Genomic DNA, 18,989 nt, shown 5'->3' with positions numbered 1-18,989 from the left:
AGTCATGGGGCCTGAACTCTGGGTCTGGGCACTGTCCCTCAGCTCTTCAGCTCAAGGCTAGCGCTCTACCACTGGAGCCACAGCACCACTTCCGGCTTTTTCTGTTTATGTGGTGCTGAGGAATTGAACCAGGGCCTCATGCTTGCAAGGCATGCACTCTACCGCTGAGCTACCTTCCCAGCCCTCTTTCTTTCTTTCTTTCTTTCTTTCTTTCTTTCTTTCTTTCTTTCTTTCTTTCTCTCGTCATGGGATTTGAACTCGGGGCCTGGTGCTATCCCTCAGCTCTGCAGCTCAAGGCTAGCTCTCTACCACTTGAGCCAAAGCCGCACTTCTGGTTTTCTGGTGGTTAATTGGAAATCAGAGTCTCATGGATGTGCCTGCCTAAGGCTGTCTTTGAACCGTGATCCTTAGATCTCAGCCTCCTGAGTAGCTAGGGTTACAGGCATGAGCCACTGGTGCCTGGCTTTTTTTTTTTTGTCTGCAGTGGGGCTTGAACTCTGGGCCTGGGCGCTGTCCCTCAGCTCTTCAGCTCAAGGCAAGCGCTCTAACTCTTGAGCCACAGCGCCACTTCCGGTTTTCTAGTGGTTTATTGGAGATAGGAGTCAGATGGTCTCTCCTGCCGGGGCTGGCTTTGAACTGTGATCCTCAGATCTCAGCCTCCTAAGTAGCTAGGATTACAGGCGTGAGCCACCAGCGCCCGGCTTGTTTTTCTTTTCTTTTCTTTTTTTTTTTTTTTTGTCGGGCTTGAACTCTGGGCCTGGGCGCTGTCCCTCAGCTCTTCAGCTCAAGGCTATCACTTGAGCTACAGCACCACTTACGGTTTTCTGGTGGTTTATTGAAGACAAGAGTCTTACGGTCTTTCCTGCCCAGGCTGGCTTTGAACCAAGATCCTCAAATCTCAGCCTCCTGAGTAGCTAGGATTACAGGCGTGAGCCACCAGCGCCCAGCTTTGTTATGTTCTGTTTTGTACAGGGGCTGGAATGCTCCGTCTGGACACTGTCCTTTAGCTTTCGCTCAGCGAGTACTCTACCGCTTGAACCACAGCTCTCTGCTTCGGCTTTGTTTTTGTTTGTTTTGCTGGTTCATTGGAGATAAGAGTCTCAAGGAGTTTTCCTACTCCAGCTGGCTTTGAACTGTGGATCCTCAGATCTCAGCCTCCTGAGTAGCTGGGATGACAGGCGTGAGCCATTGGTGCTTGGCCATGTCATGTTTTGCTTTTTGACAATTGAGCTATCAAGTGGCCATTTTGATGTGTGTGGGGGAAATGGGGAGGGGAAATCCTCTGTTTGCTGAGATATTGGGGGGGCCTCCAGGCCTGTGTAGGATCTCACGTGAGGGTCACATCGTCCCTGGGCTTGCCCCTTGCCTGGCTGCTTCCCTCCCCCCTCCCCCCCCAGCCCCGCCCCAGGTAGCAGCTCCACCCTGGGCTCTTCTTCCTTCCAGGCTTCCCCAAACCTCGCCTCAGTGCCTGGCCCAGCTCTGTGGTCCCTGCCGGGGGTCAGGTGACCCTGAAGTGCTCGAGCCCCACCCCAGGCATGCGCCTGGTCCTCAGGAAGGAGGCCCGGCGCTGGAGCGCCCGCCTGGCAAACCCTCTGACCGAAGGCACCGCAGAGTTTCCTCTCACAGACCTGGGGCTTGGTGACATGGGGCCCTACACATGCGAATATTACTGGAAAGGAAGCCCAGGACTGGTGTCAGAGCCCAGTGAGGCCCTGATGCTACTGATCACAGGTGAGGGGGGGGGTGGCGCCTCTGAGTGTGACCCATAGTGACCCACACTGGTGGCTCATGCCTGTAATCCCAGCCACTCAGGATCTGAGGATTCTGGTTCAAAGCCAGCCTGGGCAGGAAAATCCAGGAGACACTTATTTCCAATGAACCACCTAAAATCCCAAAGTGCAGCTGTGGCTCAAAGTGGTAGAGCACTAACCTTCAACAAAAGAACTTAGGGACAGCGCCCAGGCTGTGAGTTCAAGTCCCACCATTGGCAAATAAAAATCTGTGTCCTAGGATGGCTGGCACCTGGGTCCTCCCTACTGGGGGGTCAGGGGGAGAGGGCAAGATGGTGGTGATTGGGATCACAGGCTACTTCCCCTGACTCAGGGCCTCCTCCTTGCACAGGCACTTCACCCAGCCCTTCCTTGAGAAGCCACCTGGGGGACAGGGTGGCCCTGGGTGGGCAGGTGACCCTGCGGTGCCAGAGGCCGGACAAGAGGACGGACAACACCACCTTCGCCCTGCTGAAGGAGGGAGCTGCGTCACCCATCCAGATTCAACATTCACCAGGGGGCAGCGTGGCGTTCACCCTTTCCCGGGTGACAGGCACTGACACCGGGCGCTACCGTTGTGTGTATCTCCAGACCCAAGCCCTGTCCTGGGCCTCGAGTCCCAGCGAGGCCCTGCAGGTGGTGGTGGCAGGTGATGGCTTCTATGATTCTGTGCTCATCCTGATTTCTCTTTCTTCTTTTTTTAATCCACTGATTTTTTTGGGGGGGTGGGGCGTCTGGCTCTATATCAGTACTGAGACTTGAACTCAGAGCCTGGGTCCTGTCCCTGAGTTTTTGTGCTCAAGGCTGCCGCTCTACTCCTCGAGCCACAGCTCCACTTCTGGTTTTCTGGTGATTCATTGGAAAGAAGAGTTCCATGCTCTTTTCTACACAACCTAACTTCAGACTGTGATTCTTACATCTCAGCCTCCTGAGTCGCTGGGATTTCTTCAAGGCATGAGCCTCCAGTGCCCGGCCTTCTGGGCAGCTCTTCTTCTTTTTTTTTTTAATTTTTTTTTTTGGGTCCAGTCATGGGGCCTGAACTCTGGGCCTGGGCACTGTCCCTCAGCTCTTCAGCTCAAGGCTAGCGCTCTGCCACTTGAGCCACAGTGCCACTTCTGGCTTTTTGCTTATGTGGTGCTGAGGAATCGAACCCAGGGCCTCATGCATGCAAGGCAAGCGCTCTACCACTGAGCCACCTTCCCAGCCCAATGGGCAGCTCTTCTTGTCTTCGTTTTTCTTGTGATCAGTGACCTAATGTGGGTTTTCCTACTTCCTGCTGCTGTAATGTAATGGCGCCGAATCTACTCACATCTCACCGATCTAGAATTCTCCTAAAATGAGCTTGTTTCCTGCGACAGCACTGCCTCATCACACACACTCTCTGCCTTGCAAGTTCTCTTGTAGGCTACTGAGACTTGCCAAGGAGCAGGGCCCCTGGGTAGCTAGCACAGAAGGTCTGGCCAGATGCCGGGGTGGCTCACGCCTGTCACCCTAGCTACTCAGGAGGCTGAGATCTAAGGATCGCGGTTCAAAGCCAGTCTGGGCAGGAAAGTCAGTGAGACTCTTATCTCCAATAAACTATTTAGAAAAAGCCAGAGGTAGAGCTGTGGGCTCAAGTAGTAGAGTTTTAGCTTTGCCTAAAACATGCTCAGGGACAGCGCCTAAGCCCTAAGTTCAAGTCCCAGGATGGACACAAAAGAAAGGAAAAGAGAGAGAGAGACAGAGAGAGACAGACAGACAGACAGAGACAGAGAGAGACAGAGAGACAGAGAGAGATGGACAAACAGAGAGAGGTGGCGGGGAGGGAGGGAGGGAGGGAAGGAAGGAAGGAAGGAAAGAAGGAAGGAAGGAAGGAAGGAAAGAAGGAAGGAAGGAAGGAAGGAAGGAAGGAAAGAAAGAAGGAAGGTTGCTGAAAGTACTGGCTAGGACCTGAGTGGCTGAAGGAAGGGAAGGAGCCCCATTGTGTGGGGCAAGGGTGTGTCTTGACCACCAGTGTGGATCCCTTCCTCTCTTTCAGCTCCCCTGTCTGCCATTGCCAGGGGCCGCCACAAGTGTCTTGTCATCCGGCTGGGAATGGCTGCTATGGTCGTGGCGCTGCTGGGCATCTTCTTGGCTGAAGCTTGGCACAGCTGGGGTGATCTCCCAGGGAACCCAGGTCAGCATGGCTGCCATCTTTACTTTTCCATGCCTGGGGTATAGTTACGAGGGCTTTCTGCCTGCCTCTGGGGTCTCATTGTCATCGACCTGAGATCCTCAGTTCTCAGCCTCCTGAGTAGATAGGAGGACAGGAATGAGAGAGACACCCTCCAGCAGCAAGTAAAGGTCTACTCCTTGTGGTTGTATTGTTTTGGTAAGTTTGAATGATCTGTCCACTTCAGCCTTGTGCCCTAGAGTCCCAGGGGTGGACACCGGATGACATGGGACTCCAGCATGGAGATTGCTCGTGTTTTTCCATTGAGGCACAAATAGCATCTCAGGTGGACTATTTTCATGAGGTTTTCCTCATTCATTTGGACTCATCAAATCTCTAAAGCTAGGTGCTAGTGGCTCACACCTGTCATGCTAGCTACTCAGGAGGCTGAGCATTGAGGGTTGTAGTTCAAAGCCAGCCCGGGCAGAAAAGTCCCCATGAGACTCTTATCTCCAATTTATCACTCAGAAGTGCGGCTGTGGCTCAAAATGGAAGAGCACTAGCTCTGAAAAAGCTCAGGGACAGCAGCCAGGCCCTGAGTTCAAGCCCCATAACTGACATGTGCACACACAAATTCTAAATTGCTAAAAATTTTCTTTCCTATTAAATACCAGCTGAAGGCCCAGCCATTGCAGAGCAGGGAGCAAGAGCAAGTGCTGTCTACTGTACCATACACACATCCTGAAGCGGGGTGAGGCACCCCCTGGCTTAGAGCTTGCTTGGAGGCCAAGAGGTCTCCAAGCAAGGACTGTCCTCTTGTCACAGCCTCTCCTGCACCTCAAGACCCCCACAAATCTTCAGTTACCTCGTGCCAGCATGTCCTCAAGACATTTCTCCCAGCTCATTGGGTGTGTGCATGCGTGCATGCATGCATGTGTGTGTGTGTGTGTGTGTGTGTGTGTTTTGGTACTGGGACTTGTACTCAGGGCCTTGCACTCTTATTTGTCTTTTTTTACTTAAAGCTGGTAGTCTACCCCTTGAGCCACAGCTCCTCTTTTGGTATTTTACTGGTTAATTAGAGATAAAGTTCTCATGGATTTTTTTCCCCCTCAGATCCTCAGATCTTAGCCTTGTAAGAAGCCAGGATGATGAGCGTGAGCCATGGGTGCCCAGCTGCCTTTCTTTCTTGGTTTCTGTCTCTTTCTTTCTCTTTCTTTCTTCCTTCCCTCCCTCCCCCCTCTTTCTTTTCTTTTCTTTTTTTTTTTTTTTTGTCGGGCTTGAACTCTGGGCCTGGGCACTGTCCCTCAGCTCTTCAGCTCAAGGCCAGCGCTCTACCACTTGAGCTACAGCGCCACTTCCGGTTTTCTAGTGGTTTATTGGAGATAAGAGTCTCACGGTCTTTCCTGCCCGGGCTGATCTCAGATCTCAGCCTCCTGAGTAGCTAGGATTACAGGCGTGAGCCACCGGCGCCCGGCTCTTGTTTTTCTTTTACATGTCATGACACTAGTCAACTGAGCCGTAACCAGAGCAATGCCATCTTATGGCAAGACACCACATAGCCAGACTGCAGCAAACCAAGCCACCTTTCCCATAGGCTAACGGACCATCAAAGCACCCGGCAGTGCCCGGATGGAGCCCACGCCCCACATCACACTTCCTGAGATGTTGCACCTGTAGTTAATGCTGGTGTCCGGGCACTAGGTGGCGCTCTAGGCCCGCCGCCATCTATGAAACCAGGAGGGTGAGAGGTGGGGTGGGGATGGGGGCGTCTTCAGGGGAAACCGACCCCCTCCAAAGTCAACCCCCCACTCTGCAAATGAACCCCATTAAACTCATTTACCTGTCCAAGTGGATTTGTGTGAGTCATTTTGGGGGTGGTCGCAGGATCCCCTTGCTAGGAAAGCCACCCAGCACATGTCATTTCGAAACCGTGTCAGGCTCCAGAAAGTTGTGAAAACAGTAGGAAAAAAAAAAAGTTCCTGCATTCTCCTCCCCCTGCCACCGTCTCTCCCAAAGCATATGCCGCACATGGAGTATCACTGCCAAATCCAAACCACCAGCATTGTTTCTCTCTGGTCTTCTCTAACAAGAATGAGAAGTCTAGCTGGGCACCAGTGCCTCCCGCCTGTCATCTTCAGGAGGCTAAAATCTGAGGGTAAAGGTTCAAAGCCAGCCCAGGCAGGAAAGTCCATAAGATTCTTTTATTTATTTATTTTTTATTTTTGTCAGTCATGGGCCTGAACTCTGGCCTGGGTGCTGTCCCTCAGCTCTTGAGCTCAAGGCTAGCACTCTACCACTTGAGCCACAGTGCCACTTCTGGATTTTTCTGCTTATGTGGTGCTGAGGAATTGAACCCAGGGCCTCATGCATGCAAGGCAAGCAATCTACCACTGAGCCACATAAGCAAAAAGAAAAAAGCCGGAAGTGGCTCTGTGGCTCAAGTGGTAGAGCGCTAGCCTTGAGCTGAAGAGCTGAGGGACAGCGCCCAGGCCCATAGTTCAGGCCCCACGACCGGACCCAAACAAACAAACACAATTTGAGCCACTCCAAAGATCCTCAGAGAAAGCAGAAAGGCAAGGGCTGTGGTTGTGGCTCAGGGATGGAGCAATTTCCTAATACACGCAAGGCCTCTGGTTTGTCCCCAGCACCCCACCCCAAAAGTCTTGCACAAGCCTTCGGATTTGCACGGAAGAGCTCTATGCACAGGATGCAGGGGAAGACGTGGTCACAGATGCCCAGCTGCAGGAGGAAATTGAGAACCCACGACACGGAGAGACCAGAGCATCAGAGCCCAGCCTACAGGACCCATGGAGCCCAGTTCCAGCGGCTCTGCCCCACCCCACACCCAAAGCTGCCGGCTGGACACGGACACCGGCAAGTGGGGAGTCATGGGAACCCTGATCCTGAGCCTGCTCTGTCTGGGTGAGTCCCCGGATCAGTGTTTGGATGGCCAAGAAAGACTTGGGGACGCTCAAGACAGGACAGGACCGAAATGAGGATGTGGGGGTTTGAGGCCTGGGGAACGTCTGCCACACCCACGCTGATGTCTGTCCACCCCGGGAATGTGGAGACTGAGGCTCCAGGAGGGTGGAGGCCGCCCCCATTCCCTGGGCTGAGCCCTTTGGAAGATCACCCAGTCAGACTCGTGAATATGGCAGTCCTGCCGGACTAAGCCACCAGATGGCAGCACAGGACAGGACAGGAGTGGAGCCAGGGGTGAGAGGCAGCTTTTCCGGCCAGCCAGGTCCCTGAGCTGACCTGAACTCCTTCCCTGCCAACCCACCACTATCCACTACTGCCAGCTCCGCGTGCCAGCAGCACCTGCCAGTCCATCTATGCCAGCAAACAAAAACAGGTGGATCACAGTCCAGGGCATAAAAAAAAAAGTGAACCCGATCTCCAAAACAGCACCAGGACAGAAAGGGCCACACCAGGCCACACACTTTGCCTAACAAAGGCAAAGTCCTGGGGTTCAAACCCCACTAGGTCAAAAGAAGACACGTGAACATTTTCTTCTGCTTTTAGTCTAATAGGTCTGGAATTAAGTGAGGAGTCAGTGGTTCTAACACCAAGTAGTTTTTCTAAGTACCTGCCAAAGGACGAAAGCAAAGAACTGAGATAAACATGCAAAATCCCTGGATGGTGGTGGTGGCAGGTAGCTCGGCAAGCTCCTCAGGCCCCCTCCGCTCCACATCTGCTGAGGGAGGCCCACCACGCGTCCCTCAGGTTTCTCTTCCAGGGCTCTGCCTGGGTTACGGAGACGAGAAAGTCCATGATGAGTCTCTTTCCACAGAACCTCTGTGTGCACCTGTACCTCACCCTCCGTGGCCTTTTCCTTAATCCTGGAATATTCTAGAAGGGGATTCCCTGGTCAAGACCAGCAAGGAGTCTATATACTCTCTGAATTCCTTACAGGGAAACTCCCCAGACCCTCCCTGAGTGCCTGGCTGGGCCCGTGGCCCCCCTGGGGAAAGCAACGTGATGCTGCATTGCACACCATCACCTTCAATCTGAGGAAAGGGCAGGACAGCGGGACTGAGGGTACTAGAGCCAACAACACACGGGGGAATGAGGCCTAGTTCCCTCTGCTGGGCCTGGGGCCTGGGGACTCTGGCTGAGACTTCTGTGCTGTGTCCACAGGACAGAGGCCTCCCCAGAGTGGTTGCAGCCCAGCTGGGCTGTGGAGCTGGTGCTGACAGGTGCGCAGGTGCGCCCCGACTCATGGGTCTCTGATCCTGGGATGTGGGCCTGGCTGGGAAGAGGAGATCCAGGAGAGGAGAAAGCCAGCAGAACTGGGAAAGTGGGACGAGGCTCTCAGGGGGGGGCCTAAGTGGGTCTCGGCAATGTGACAGCACGGGGTGTTTTAGAGTCCGGTCAATTAATAGAAAGTCTGAGGTACAGAAGGTCAACAGATCAGGCATGATGGCCAGGGAAAGAACAGCCACTGCTTCCAAGAGCAGAGAGGGCCCCTGGGATGGGGGGGAAGGGGGCACAGCTACAGGCAAGAGCCCTGACTGGCTTCCTATGGGAAGTGACACAGGACTGTTCCTGGTTGTCTGTCCATCTACTTATCTACCTACTCACCATCCACCTATCCATCCATCCACCCACTCATCCATCCATTCATCCATCCACCCACCCACCCATCCACTTACCTACCCATCCACTCAACCATCCATCTGTCAGTATCTATTCATCGGTCTATCCATCTACCCACCCACATACCCACTTACCCATCCACTCATCCACCCACCCACCCCATCCACACATCAATCCACCCATGATCCATCCATGATCCATCCATCCATGCTTCTATCCATCTTCCCACCCATCTGGTTCTTTTTTTTTTTTGTCAGTCGTGGGGCTTGAACTCTGGGCCTGGGCGCTGTCCCTCAGCTCTTCAGCTCAAGGCTACCACTTGAGCTACAGCGCCACTTCCGGTTTTCTGGTGGTTTATTGGAGATAGGAGTCTCACGGTCTCTCCTGCCCAGGCTGGCTTTGAACAGCGATCCTCAGATCTCAGCCTCCTGAGTAGCTAGGATTACAGGCGTGAGCCACCGGTGCCCGGCTAAGAATTTGTATTTTTGTATGCTCACACATTAGCTCCAAAATCCTGGTGGTAAGTTGTCACCTCTGGCAGGTTGACTTGAGTTTTTTTGTTTTTTGAGACAGAACTTAACTGTTCTTGGCAATGGGCTGGATTTGGGGTGAAAAGAGAAAATGCCGGCACAGTGATTCTGAGCGGTTTGACGCTAGAGGCTGGGGAGGGCAGGGATGGGGGGAGGGCAGGGGTGGGGGCGGCGGGCGGGAATAGGGTGGCAGGGAACTGGATTCCCTGTTACTGGAACATACAATTGTGACTGGACAATGGCACCCAGCTCCAGGAGAGCGGTCCAGCGCCACCTCAAGGAGACTGCAGGACTCGCCCCTTCCCAGGCCCGTAGATCACAAGACCCCCCTGTGAGCTTGGTTCCTCAGATGGCCCTGGGGGACTGGGAAAATCATGTAAGAGCTGCCCAGACAACTCAGAGCACTCGGTGTCCAGGCCTCCTGTGGCCCTGGGCCCCTTCTGCTAGTCAAAAAATAGGCCGAACCCACTTGTCTCCCACCAGACAGCTGGGCCATCTTCCTCGCTGTCTTCGGCTGCCTCTCCCTCTATCTTCTCTGCCTGGGCATTTCTGCCATCTTTCCCTGCACTGGGTGTGGTGAGTTCAGGAGACATACTGGGCGGGAGGGGGGGGGAGAGGGGGAAGAAAGAAGGAGGGGACATGGAAGGGAAGGGGAGGGGGAGAGAGGGGATGGGAAGGAGAGGGAAGGTGGGTTCTTGTGTGCTCACTGCACCATCTTTTCCTAGGATCATCACCCGAAGACTTCAAGAAGTAGATGGGGTACCATGCTCTCCGGGCTTCCCTACGTGCATATCAGTGATTGGTGGGTTCTACACAGCCTCGAGCCCCACCCAGCCCACCTGTGACCTTCTCCTCCTCTCTGCACAGCCCTCCACTCTTCTGACGCCTTCTTCCTCTCTCTTTTCCCCAGAACCAGCCAGTCCTTCCCCAGTAGGATGCTGTGGGTGAGTGAGTAAGAAGACAAGGAAAGACTGCAGGAGAGGGCCTGGTGGCTTCCCCCTGTAATCCCAGCCACTCAGGAGGCTGAGGTCTGAGGATTACTGTTTGAAACCAGCCTGGGCAGGAAAGTCCATGAGACTCTGGACAGAAGGAAGGAAGGAAGGGAAGGAGGGAGGGAAGGATGGAGGACAAAATCACGGGACAGATAAACCCAGAGCCTGTGACTGAGCCCTCTCCCTTGGTCTCCCCTGCAGATTTATGCGGTCTGGAAAGTTCTGCTGAGCCAAGCATGCAAGCACTGTCTGAACCTTGCCCCTCCTCCACCCCCCAGCCTTGTGACCATGCAATGCCGGAAGTGTAGAAAGAGAAGCACAGGATCCGCTGGATGGAGACCACGGTGGCAGTTGGAAGTCCACAGGGCCCTGTACTCGAGTCTCACAGCTTTGACGGGAATCTTAGCTCCTCCTCCTCCTCCCTTCCTCTTCTGCTTCCTCTCCCTGCACCCATCCACCATACCCTGAATGGCCCAGAACACATTGTCCTTCCTTGTCCAGCCGGGACCCCAAGGGGAAAAGCATCCCCCTATCTCCCCACCCTGAGGCGTGGTTCTGAGAGACTGTATGGAAACCTGGAGACCTTCCGGAGACAGCACAGAAACTTCCAGACTTCCCTTTACCAGATGTAAATATGTGAAGGGAGGAAGTCATTTCATTCCAGGTTCTGGGGTGGGTTTTCTCTCCCTCTCCGTCTCCCTCCCCACCCCCTCTTTTCCTCTCTAGGACTTCAGTGTGAACTCAGGGACTCTAGTGTGCCAGGCAGGTGATCAAGTGGTCGAGTGTCAGCCTTGCACAGAAGGACAGCACTCAGACCCTGAGTTCGAGTCCTTGTACCGGCATAAAATAAACAACAAAACACCAGAGGCAGGTCTGAGTCACGTCTTGAAGGCTTGGTTTTTATCCCCTTGGTGGTACAAGGGTGGTGATGGAACCCATGGGATGAGGGAAGAAATTGAGACACAGTCTTGCTATGAGCCTCTAACTCATGGTCCTTCTGCTTCAGCCTCCTTAAGTGCTGGGATTACAGGTGTGTCTTTCCATACCTGGCTTACCATGGCAAATTACCAGACAGTCACAAGTGCTAGAGAACTGCCTAATCCCAGGGGCTATGGCTACAGAGGGTCTGAAGGCTCCTTCTGTCATAGTTGTCAGCTTCTCCCTGCTAGGATCAGGAACCCAGCTTTAGGTAAAGACTCTGCTGGTCAAAATCATGGTCCAAGACCAAAACTCCTCTCCCTTCCCCTCTCCCCCAAGCAGGGTGCCCGCGGCTCACACCTAGCTACTCAGGAGGCTGAGATCTGAGGATCAAGGTTCAAAGCCAGCCTGAGAAGGAACATCCATGAGACTCTCATCTCCAATGAACCACCAGAAAACCGGAAGTGGTGCTGTGGCTCAAGTGGTACAATGCTCACCCTGAGTTGAAGAGCTGAGAGAGCGCCCAGGCCCAGAGTTCAAGACCCATGACCAACAAACAAAACCCCCACATACATCCCCCCGTCCCCCACCTTCCCCCAGTTTTTCCTGCCAGGGCTGATCTATCTCTCAGGGATTCCTTGAGCTGGCTAAGCCACAAAGCCAAAAAAGAAAAAAAGAAATGGCGGATGGCCTGTCCTCCCGGCATTTATCTCCGTTTATAATTACACACTCATTAGCTCGATGATGCGATTATGATCTGTTTGTGCTGACAGATTGTCAACTCGTGGGGGGGGGTGCTGTGCCCTCCGCTGGATGCTGGCTCCCCAAGTGCCACTTGAGAAGTCATCAGCCACGCAGGGACAGATGCGGCCATGCCGGGCACCGGGCGGCCTGCTCGCAGCTTTGTGGGGATTATTATCGCATTTGCTCCTTGCTCCTGGAAGTCAGTTCCGCGAACTGCCCACGAGCCACTTGAGGCTCCTGTGACCTCAGGGTTGAGTTCACTGCTGCTAGCAGGCTCCCCCAGGGACGCCCAGAAAACAGGCTCCAAACCAATGCAGTTCCATTTTCAAACCTTTATTCTCCAGTCAGATCAGGGAGGCCCTAACGTATCTGCCCAGTATCTCCCACAAGTGGACAAGAGAGCCCTTTCGTTCACTGGGACACTCCCCGACCTCAGCCTCACATAACCCCCTTCAGTTCCCTCATCAGGCACCCACCAGCTTCCCTAGGTAGTCCTTTATTTATACAAAGCCTCTTGTCGTCACCCCAAGGGACATGCCATCAGCCACCAAGGAAAACCTTTTTTTTGTTGTTGGTCCTGGGGCTTGAACTCTGGGCCTGGGTGCTGTCCCTCAGCTCTTCAGCTCAAGGCGGGCGCTTTACCACTTGAGCGCTGGTTTTCTGGTGGTTTACTGGAGGTAAGAGTCTCACAGACTTTCCTGCCCAGGCTGGCTTTGAACTGCGATCCTCAGATCTCAGCCTCCTGAGTAGCTAGGATTCCAGGCATGAGCCACTGGCGCCCAACAAGGAAAACTTCTTTACAGAGAGAAAGGCTGAGGGGTGGGGCTGGTGTGTGGAAAGCATCATGGCCCCACAGTGGCACAAGTTCTGCAGTAGGTGGGTGGTAGGCTTCGAGGAGGGCCCCAGAGAGAGAGACAAAGTTGGCAGGTGCCAGAGCAAATGCTCCCACCCCCCACCTCTAGGTGGCTGGGTCCCCCCGTTTGAGGCAGAGCGAGCCCCAGGGCCGGGCAGGCAGGGTGAGCAGCAGGAAGCAGCCAGCAGCCAGCAGCAGGATGAGGCCAGCAGCCACACCGCAGCCCAGGGACCAGGAGTACTCATAGGTCAGCCGGGGGGCGGGGGGCGGCTCAGGGCCCACAGCCTGGAGCAGAGCGCCCACAGAATGCCGGAATACCTCCACGCTTGCGAAGAGCAACAGGCCTGTGGGGGAGAGAAGAGGAAGAGGCCAAGGCCCTCAGCCCTGGAACCCAGCTGGGCTCTGAGCATCTCTGCTATGGGCCAAGAAACTGCCTGTACTTCCCACTCGTTCGTTCAGCAAACATCATCCTGCTCCGATTCAACCAAGTACGCGGCGGAAATAGTGGGGGAAATGTTCGAACTCCATCTGTGCTGAATATGTAGTCTTGCAAAATAAAGCAAGACCCTACTGGAATAATAAACAGAAGTTGAAAGGGGCTGGGGGTGTGTTTCCAGGGGTGGAGCGCCCACCTTGGAGGCATGAGACCCCGAATGTGCGTGTGCGTGTGAGCACATACACTCTGGAGGCTGGGGATGGGGTCGAGGGATTGCCTAACATGCAGCGCCCTGGGTTCTGTCCCTAGCACTGTATAAAAAGAAAAAGAAAAAGAGAAATGGAAAATACTCCTTTGAAACTGGGCACCAGTGACTCATGCTTGTAATCCTAGCTGAGATCTGAGGGTGGAGGTTCAAAGCCAGGCAGGGCAGAAAAACCAGAAAAAGAAGTTGGAAGTGGAGCTGTGGCTCAAGTAATAATACAACACTAGCCTTCTGCGAAAAAGCTCAGGGTCAGTGTCCAGGCCCTGAGTTCAAGCCCTGGGACTTGCAGGTGCATATACATGCACACACACAAAATGATATAACCCTACTTCCAGCTACTCCCAGCATGCACCAGTGTGTGGTGATCCCACCTCCCAGCATGCATCAGTGTGTGGAGAGCCCACCTCCCAGCATGTACCAGTGTGTGGTGAGCCCACCTCCCAGCATGCACTGGTATGTGGAAAGCCCACCTCCTTCACAGCATGCAGCGAGTGTGAAGATGTCCTCAGCCTTCAAGCTCTTGGGCTCACCTGAGAGGCCGAAGCAGACAGCGCCCACTCGAAGCAGGAACTCTGCCCCTTTGCTGAGAACCATGATGACACAGAGACAGCCCAAGGCCATGACTGCCAGGCTCAGCACCGCGATCACTGCCGCGGCCAGGTTCACCTCTGCCGGGGGGGGCGGGGGAACAGGGGAGAATGAGGAGGACCCTCTCTTTAGGAGCCCCAATCCAGGAGGCTGGGAGATGCGGGACTCGGCTGTTGGCTTTGCTCCTACACCTGGAGGAGCTCACAGAGGGCCCGTTTCTGGCCTGAAGTTATACAGCAAAGCATAGAGCGGAGATCAGAAGGTGGTGGGAATTACCCATCGTTCATCCTCTGGGCGCCATTTGTTTAGAGGGGAGGAGATCAAGGCAGCAGGGTTGATGGAAGATAAAGGTGGAATCTTGCAATGATCCAAGTTGGAATTCTAGCTGCAAGACTCCCATAAAGACTTGACCCTCTCTCAACCTTAGTTTCCACCTCTGGAAAACCAGGCTCCCTCTGAAAGGGCTGTGGGGAGGATTCAGGTGCACAGCACACAGTAGGTGCTTTGTTTGTGTGCACCAGGATGATTTCAGTATCTCAGAGGCGTATAGTCGCCTGACCAAGCTCATACAGTGCAGGAACAAGGTAGAAAGGGGTGGAGATGGAATAGTTCAGCTGCATCCTCTGATTAACTCTTGCAAAACCTAGGTAAAACTGATGACATGAACTGGGTGCTAGTGACACACTTAATCCTAACTACTCAGGAGGCTGAGATCTGAGGACCAAAGTTTAAAGCCAGCTCAGACAGAAAAGTCTGTAAGATTCTTATCTCCAACTAGCCACCAAAGAGCCAGAAGTGGAGCTATGGCTCAAGTAATAGAGCTCCAGCTTTGAGTGAAAAAGCTCAGGGACCCAGCATGCAGGCCCGGAGTTCAGGCCTCAGTACTGGCCAGGCAGGTCATCCTAGCTTCTCAGGAGGTTGAGATCTGAGGATCACAGTTCAGCCAGCCTAGGCAGGAAAGTCCATGAGACTCTTATCTCTAATTAATCACCAAAAAAAGTCAGAAGTGGCGCTGTGATTTAAGAGGTAAAGCACTAGCCTTCAACCAAAGGAGCTTAGGGACAGTGCCCAGGCCCAGAGTTCAAGGCCCAGGACTGTCCAAATAAAGAAAAAAGAAAAAGAAAAAAAGATTATGACAGGATCCTGATTGGCCTGGGGCTGGGTGAGAAGAAGACTGAAGTAGGAAAGATTCAGTCTCCTAAGCTGTATTGTCTGGTACGGGAGCAGCCCTTAGGTTCATAGGCCTCTTAATTTACAACTGATTAAAATTGAACATGAGAAGCCCGTTTTCCCATCCCACCAGCCCTATTCCGAGGGCTCCATGGCCGCGTGTGGATTTGCACACAGCCTTTGCCTGGTGGCAGAGGCTCCAAGACCCCGCTCTGCAGTCAGATTCCTCTGGGTTGGCAGCTTGCCTCTGCCCCAACAATCATTGCAAACATAGCTGAACTTGAGCCCGGCTTGTGGGGTGACTGAAGGCCTAGAGCTTTGTAATGAGCAGGACACAGGCGGCCTGGTGGGAGAGGCTTCAGTGAGGGCCACAGAGCAGGAGTGTGGTTCACCCCAAATCACGGAGGAGCCCTCTGCAGAGGGGCCAGCCAGTGGCCTGCCATTGCTTTAGTGAGGTCCAACACCTCCCCCCCCCCATACACCAGGCCCTTGTCACAGGGGGAGAGCACTCACCTTTCTTTGTGGTTCGATGGAAGATGTGTGCGTTCTGCCCCGTAGTGAAGAACTTAAAGTAGGTGCAGTTTGCTTCTGTGGGAGGTGGGAGGGGGAGAGAGAAACGGGGAGGGCTGACTCGAGGTCCTACTCATCAACTGGAGGCTGGACATGTAGCAGAGCGCATGGGGAGCGGAACGTAGAATGCGGTGTTCCCAATGGACAGGTGGGAGGAAGGACCCATGGACAAGCCCTTGTGGCCACACTGGCATGGGGAGCTGCATTTCCACCCTCCGGCTCTGGGGTCCACATCTGAGGGCCCTCAGGAACCTCTGCCAGCTTCCGATCCCTGCTCCTGTCTGATTTTGTTTTTAAGTGAGATAATACTCTCTTTCCCTACTCCCTCAGGTAGGGTCAAGGGGGATTAGAAAGATATAATCACTTTATGCAATAGAGGATACTGCGGTGAGAAAGACAGAGAGGTAACTGAGAGAGTTCATAAAACGGGGTGTGTGCGGGGGTGGGCAGGAGCCAGCCCAGCTCTCTCTCTCTCTCTCTCTCTCTCTCTCTCTCTCACACACACACACACACACACACACACACACAGAGTCTCCACCTCCACTTCAGTGGGCAGCCCAGAGCTAGGGCCCAGGCCACTGGAGATCAATTAGATGAGCAAATCTCACAGAGCCGAGGTGAGAGAAGAACAGAGCTGAGGGCTGTAAAGGAGAGTGCTGGGGGAGGATTCTGATGAACCTGATAGAGTGATATGGGAACAGGCCTCCTTTATGATGGCAGAGAGGAAGGAATGAGGAAGGAAGAGAGGGAGGGTGGGAGGGAGGGAGGAAGAGAGCCAGGTGCCAGTGGCTCACACCTGTCATCCTAGCTACTCAGGAGGTTGAGATCTGATCCAGTTTGAGTCACTGAGAAACTCTTATCTCCAATGAACCACCAGAACACTGGAAGTGGCACTGTGGCTTACAGTGGTAGAGCTCTAGTCTTGACCACAAAGGGCTCAGGGTCAGCACCCAGGCCCTGAGTTCAAACCCCACGACTAACCAGAGAGAGAGAGAGAGAGAGAAACAACACAGAGAGAGAGGGTCTGAGGTAGATTCCTCAGGATCCAACTACTCTGATCTATTTGCTTATCCTGACAATAGGGAAACTGAGGCATGGAATGAGGAAAAGAGGTAGAAAACCCACAAGGGTCAAATGAACATCAGAACCAGGCACCAGTGGCTCATGCCTGTCATCCTAGCTACTCAGGAGGCTGAGATCTGAGGATCATGGTTCAAAGCCAGGCCCGGCACCAAAATCCATGAGACTGTCATCACCAATAAACCACTCAGAAAACTGGAAGTGGCTCTGGGGCTCAAGTGATAGAGCACTAGCCTTGAGCTGAAGAGCTGAGGAGCAGTGCCCAGGCCCAGAGTTCAAGCCCCACAACTGACAAAAAAAATAAATAAAATAAAAAAGAACATCAGAGGAGAAGCAGGCAGCCTGAAGAATGGGAACAGGAACTCCCCAGAGTGAGGAGGGGTATGCAAGAGACAGAGATGAGCCTGAGCTGGGTGTGGGCAGGTGTTCCCCCTGGCAGCCAGAGCGGGAGGTCAGGCGCAAGCTCAAACGCCGCCGTGCTGAGGAGCTGGAAGAGAAGCCAAGTTTGCTCTGGGGCTAGGCTAGGCCGCAGAGGCTCAGTGGGAAGGACACAGGGGGTGGGGGTGGGGCTCTGGGATGGCGGGGAGCACCTGGCACCCATGTTGCTTACTGATGACAGGACACTGCGTCTGTCCACCCCCAAAGGCTGTGAACTATCTCATTCCAACGGGCTGTGCGTCGGCCTCTTGCAGCCAAGCAAGACTCCGTCCTGAAGTGCGAGCTACCTCTCTGAGCCTGTGGAGACCGAGATGTCCTGTTGGGAGCGGAATAACGGGGTAACAATTGTGGTGCCCTACTGCTTGGGCCATGGTGTGCCTCCGCGTCTGGTGTTTTGCTGGGTTGTGGGAGAGATGAGTGTCTGGCTCTCAGATTCGCCTGTCCCAGCTAGCTTTGAATTGAGAGCCTCAGATCTCAGCCTCCTGAGTAGCTGGGATTACAGGCGTGAGCCACAGCACCTGGCTGTGAAGTCCTTTCTGAGCATGAGGGATGGGAGGGACCCCCACTTGTGCAATTAGTGTGGGGGTGTCTCTGCTGGCAGGGGAGGGTCTTTGGGACCTCTTAGTGCTAGTGACAGGTGACATAGCATGTCACTGGGAGCACAGACACCCAGTACCTCGTCAGAGCGGCCATGGGTTTCTGCTCTGCAGTGTTCTGTGGGACATGGCTAAGTCATCTCAGCGTTCCTTTGACAATGAGTTTGAAGTACTGAGCACAGGGCGGGGGACTACCTAAGCATCTTCCACGTATATTCCCAGGACATTCCACTTGGCAAAAGCTTAGGCTCATCACCCTGTGAGAGACATCCCAACCACTCAAGGAGGCCCAGACAGATGGCTATCTAGCGTAGACATCATTTTGGGTCAGCAGAGGTGGGATGAGCCCTCTCTAGTTCCCAGGGGTGTAGAATGTGCCTGGTGGACACAGAGGTGGTACCAGCCAATGAGAGCCATGGGATAGCCCTGGCACCGTGCGGGGAGAGGGGTGTGATGGGCCTGCAGAGGAAAGGAGACGACTTGGAAGGTCCAGTGTGGGTGGATAATGAGAAGAACAGGAAAGCATTCCCCTGGGAGTGTGGGGAGGGGCACAGGGTCTGGCCCACCAAAGTGGTTGGCGTCTGGTGGTACTTCTGCTTTCAGGATGCACTCAGTGGGGGGTGATTGCTTCCCTGGGGCTCATGGCAGAGCCAGGCAGCCTGCAGTAGGGGTGGAAAGGGGCCCGGCTCGTTGTGGGGGCAGCACAGGCTGTTCAAGGGGTTATGGACTGGCTGGGGTGGACAAGGTCTATCTGTGGCCACAGGCTAGGCCTGGGGACACAGGCCCTTGTGGGGGGGCACAGGCTGGTCTAGGGTCCAGGTCCTTGGGAGCAAAGACTGTGGGGATGGACTGGTCTTGGGGTACAAGCCACAGCCACCATCTGCAAACACAGGCGCCACTTAGGGACATGGGCTGGCTGTGTCTTTCTCTGTCTCTCCATCTCTGTCTGTCTGTCTCCCCCTCTCCCAGCCCCTCTCACCTCCAGGCAGCTCTGCAGGGCCACAGGTAGCCCTGGCTGGGGGCACGTCCGCCTGCCACAGCCGCTTGGCACACATCTTCCAGAGCCCCAGGTGGGCTGCATCGCATACGGCGCTGCCGTTGGCTTTGTAGGTGTTCAGCTCCACCCAGAACTCTGTGCCCACGGCCAGCACGGCCAGCGTGGCGCCCAGCGCTGCCAGCACCAGCACCAGCTTGACGGCACCCTCGCGCGCGGCCGTCAGGCCCGGCTTGCGCTGTTCCTGTGCACGGCGCCGGCCCACGGCTGCCCGGCGCCGGTCCTCCTCTTGCAGGAAGAAGTTAGACCACATCAT

The 18,989-nt window shown here is 54.4% G+C and overlaps 2 protein-coding genes across 2 annotated transcripts in view; one reads left to right on the top strand and one right to left on the bottom strand.

The window, feature by feature from the left end:
• The window catches only part of Tarm1 (T cell-interacting, activating receptor on myeloid cells 1), a 12,054-nt gene extending 1,804 nt beyond the window's left edge, over positions 1-10,250 (top strand). Inside the window, exons 4-10 of the mRNA XM_013027638.1 lie at positions 1,444-1,731; positions 2,122-2,418; positions 3,787-3,924; positions 6,546-6,822; positions 8,041-8,099; positions 9,940-9,973; positions 10,223-10,250. Of these exons, the coding sequence (XP_012883092.1) occupies positions 1,444-1,731; positions 2,122-2,418; positions 3,787-3,924; positions 6,546-6,822; positions 8,041-8,099; positions 9,940-9,973; positions 10,223-10,250 (1,121 nt within the window). The remainder of the gene's footprint in view (positions 1-1,443; positions 1,732-2,121; positions 2,419-3,786; positions 3,925-6,545; positions 6,823-8,040; positions 8,100-9,939; positions 9,974-10,222) is intronic.
• A 2,163-nt stretch (positions 10,251-12,413) lies between these two features.
• On the bottom strand, positions 12,414-18,989 carry Cacng6 (calcium channel, voltage-dependent, gamma subunit 6). The gene is made up of 4 exons (XM_013027803.1): positions 18,659-18,989; positions 15,509-15,583; positions 13,768-13,905; positions 12,414-12,880 (listed from the first exon to the last, which is right to left on the bottom strand). The coding sequence occupies exons 1-4, from the start codon at positions 18,987-18,989 to the stop codon at positions 12,642-12,644; spliced, it is 783 nt and encodes a 260-aa protein (XP_012883257.1). The 3' UTR covers positions 12,414-12,641.

Source organism: Dipodomys ordii, unplaced genomic scaffold, assembly GCF_000151885.1.
Source record: "Dipodomys ordii isolate 6190 unplaced genomic scaffold, Dord_2.0 Scaffold105, whole genome shotgun sequence".
In the NCBI taxonomy this organism is placed as follows: domain Eukaryota; kingdom Metazoa; phylum Chordata; class Mammalia; order Rodentia; family Heteromyidae; genus Dipodomys; species Dipodomys ordii.
Note: the sequence above shows the minus strand (reverse complement) of the source record. Positions and strands in the feature narration are given on the sequence as shown.

Coding starts and splice junctions, on each gene's coding strand:
- Cacng6 (XM_013027803.1), bottom strand. CDS start 18,989: ATGATGTGGTCTAACTTCTTCCTGCAAGAGGAGGACCGGCGCCGGGCA. Junction 15,584..18,658: donor CCCTGCAGAGCTGCCTGGAG/GTGAGAGGGGCT, acceptor CACCTCCCACAG/AAGCAAACTGCACCTACTTT. Junction 13,906..15,508: donor CCATCGAACCACAAAGAAAG/GTGAGTGCTCTC, acceptor CCCCCCCGGCAG/AGGTGAACCTGGCCGCGGCA.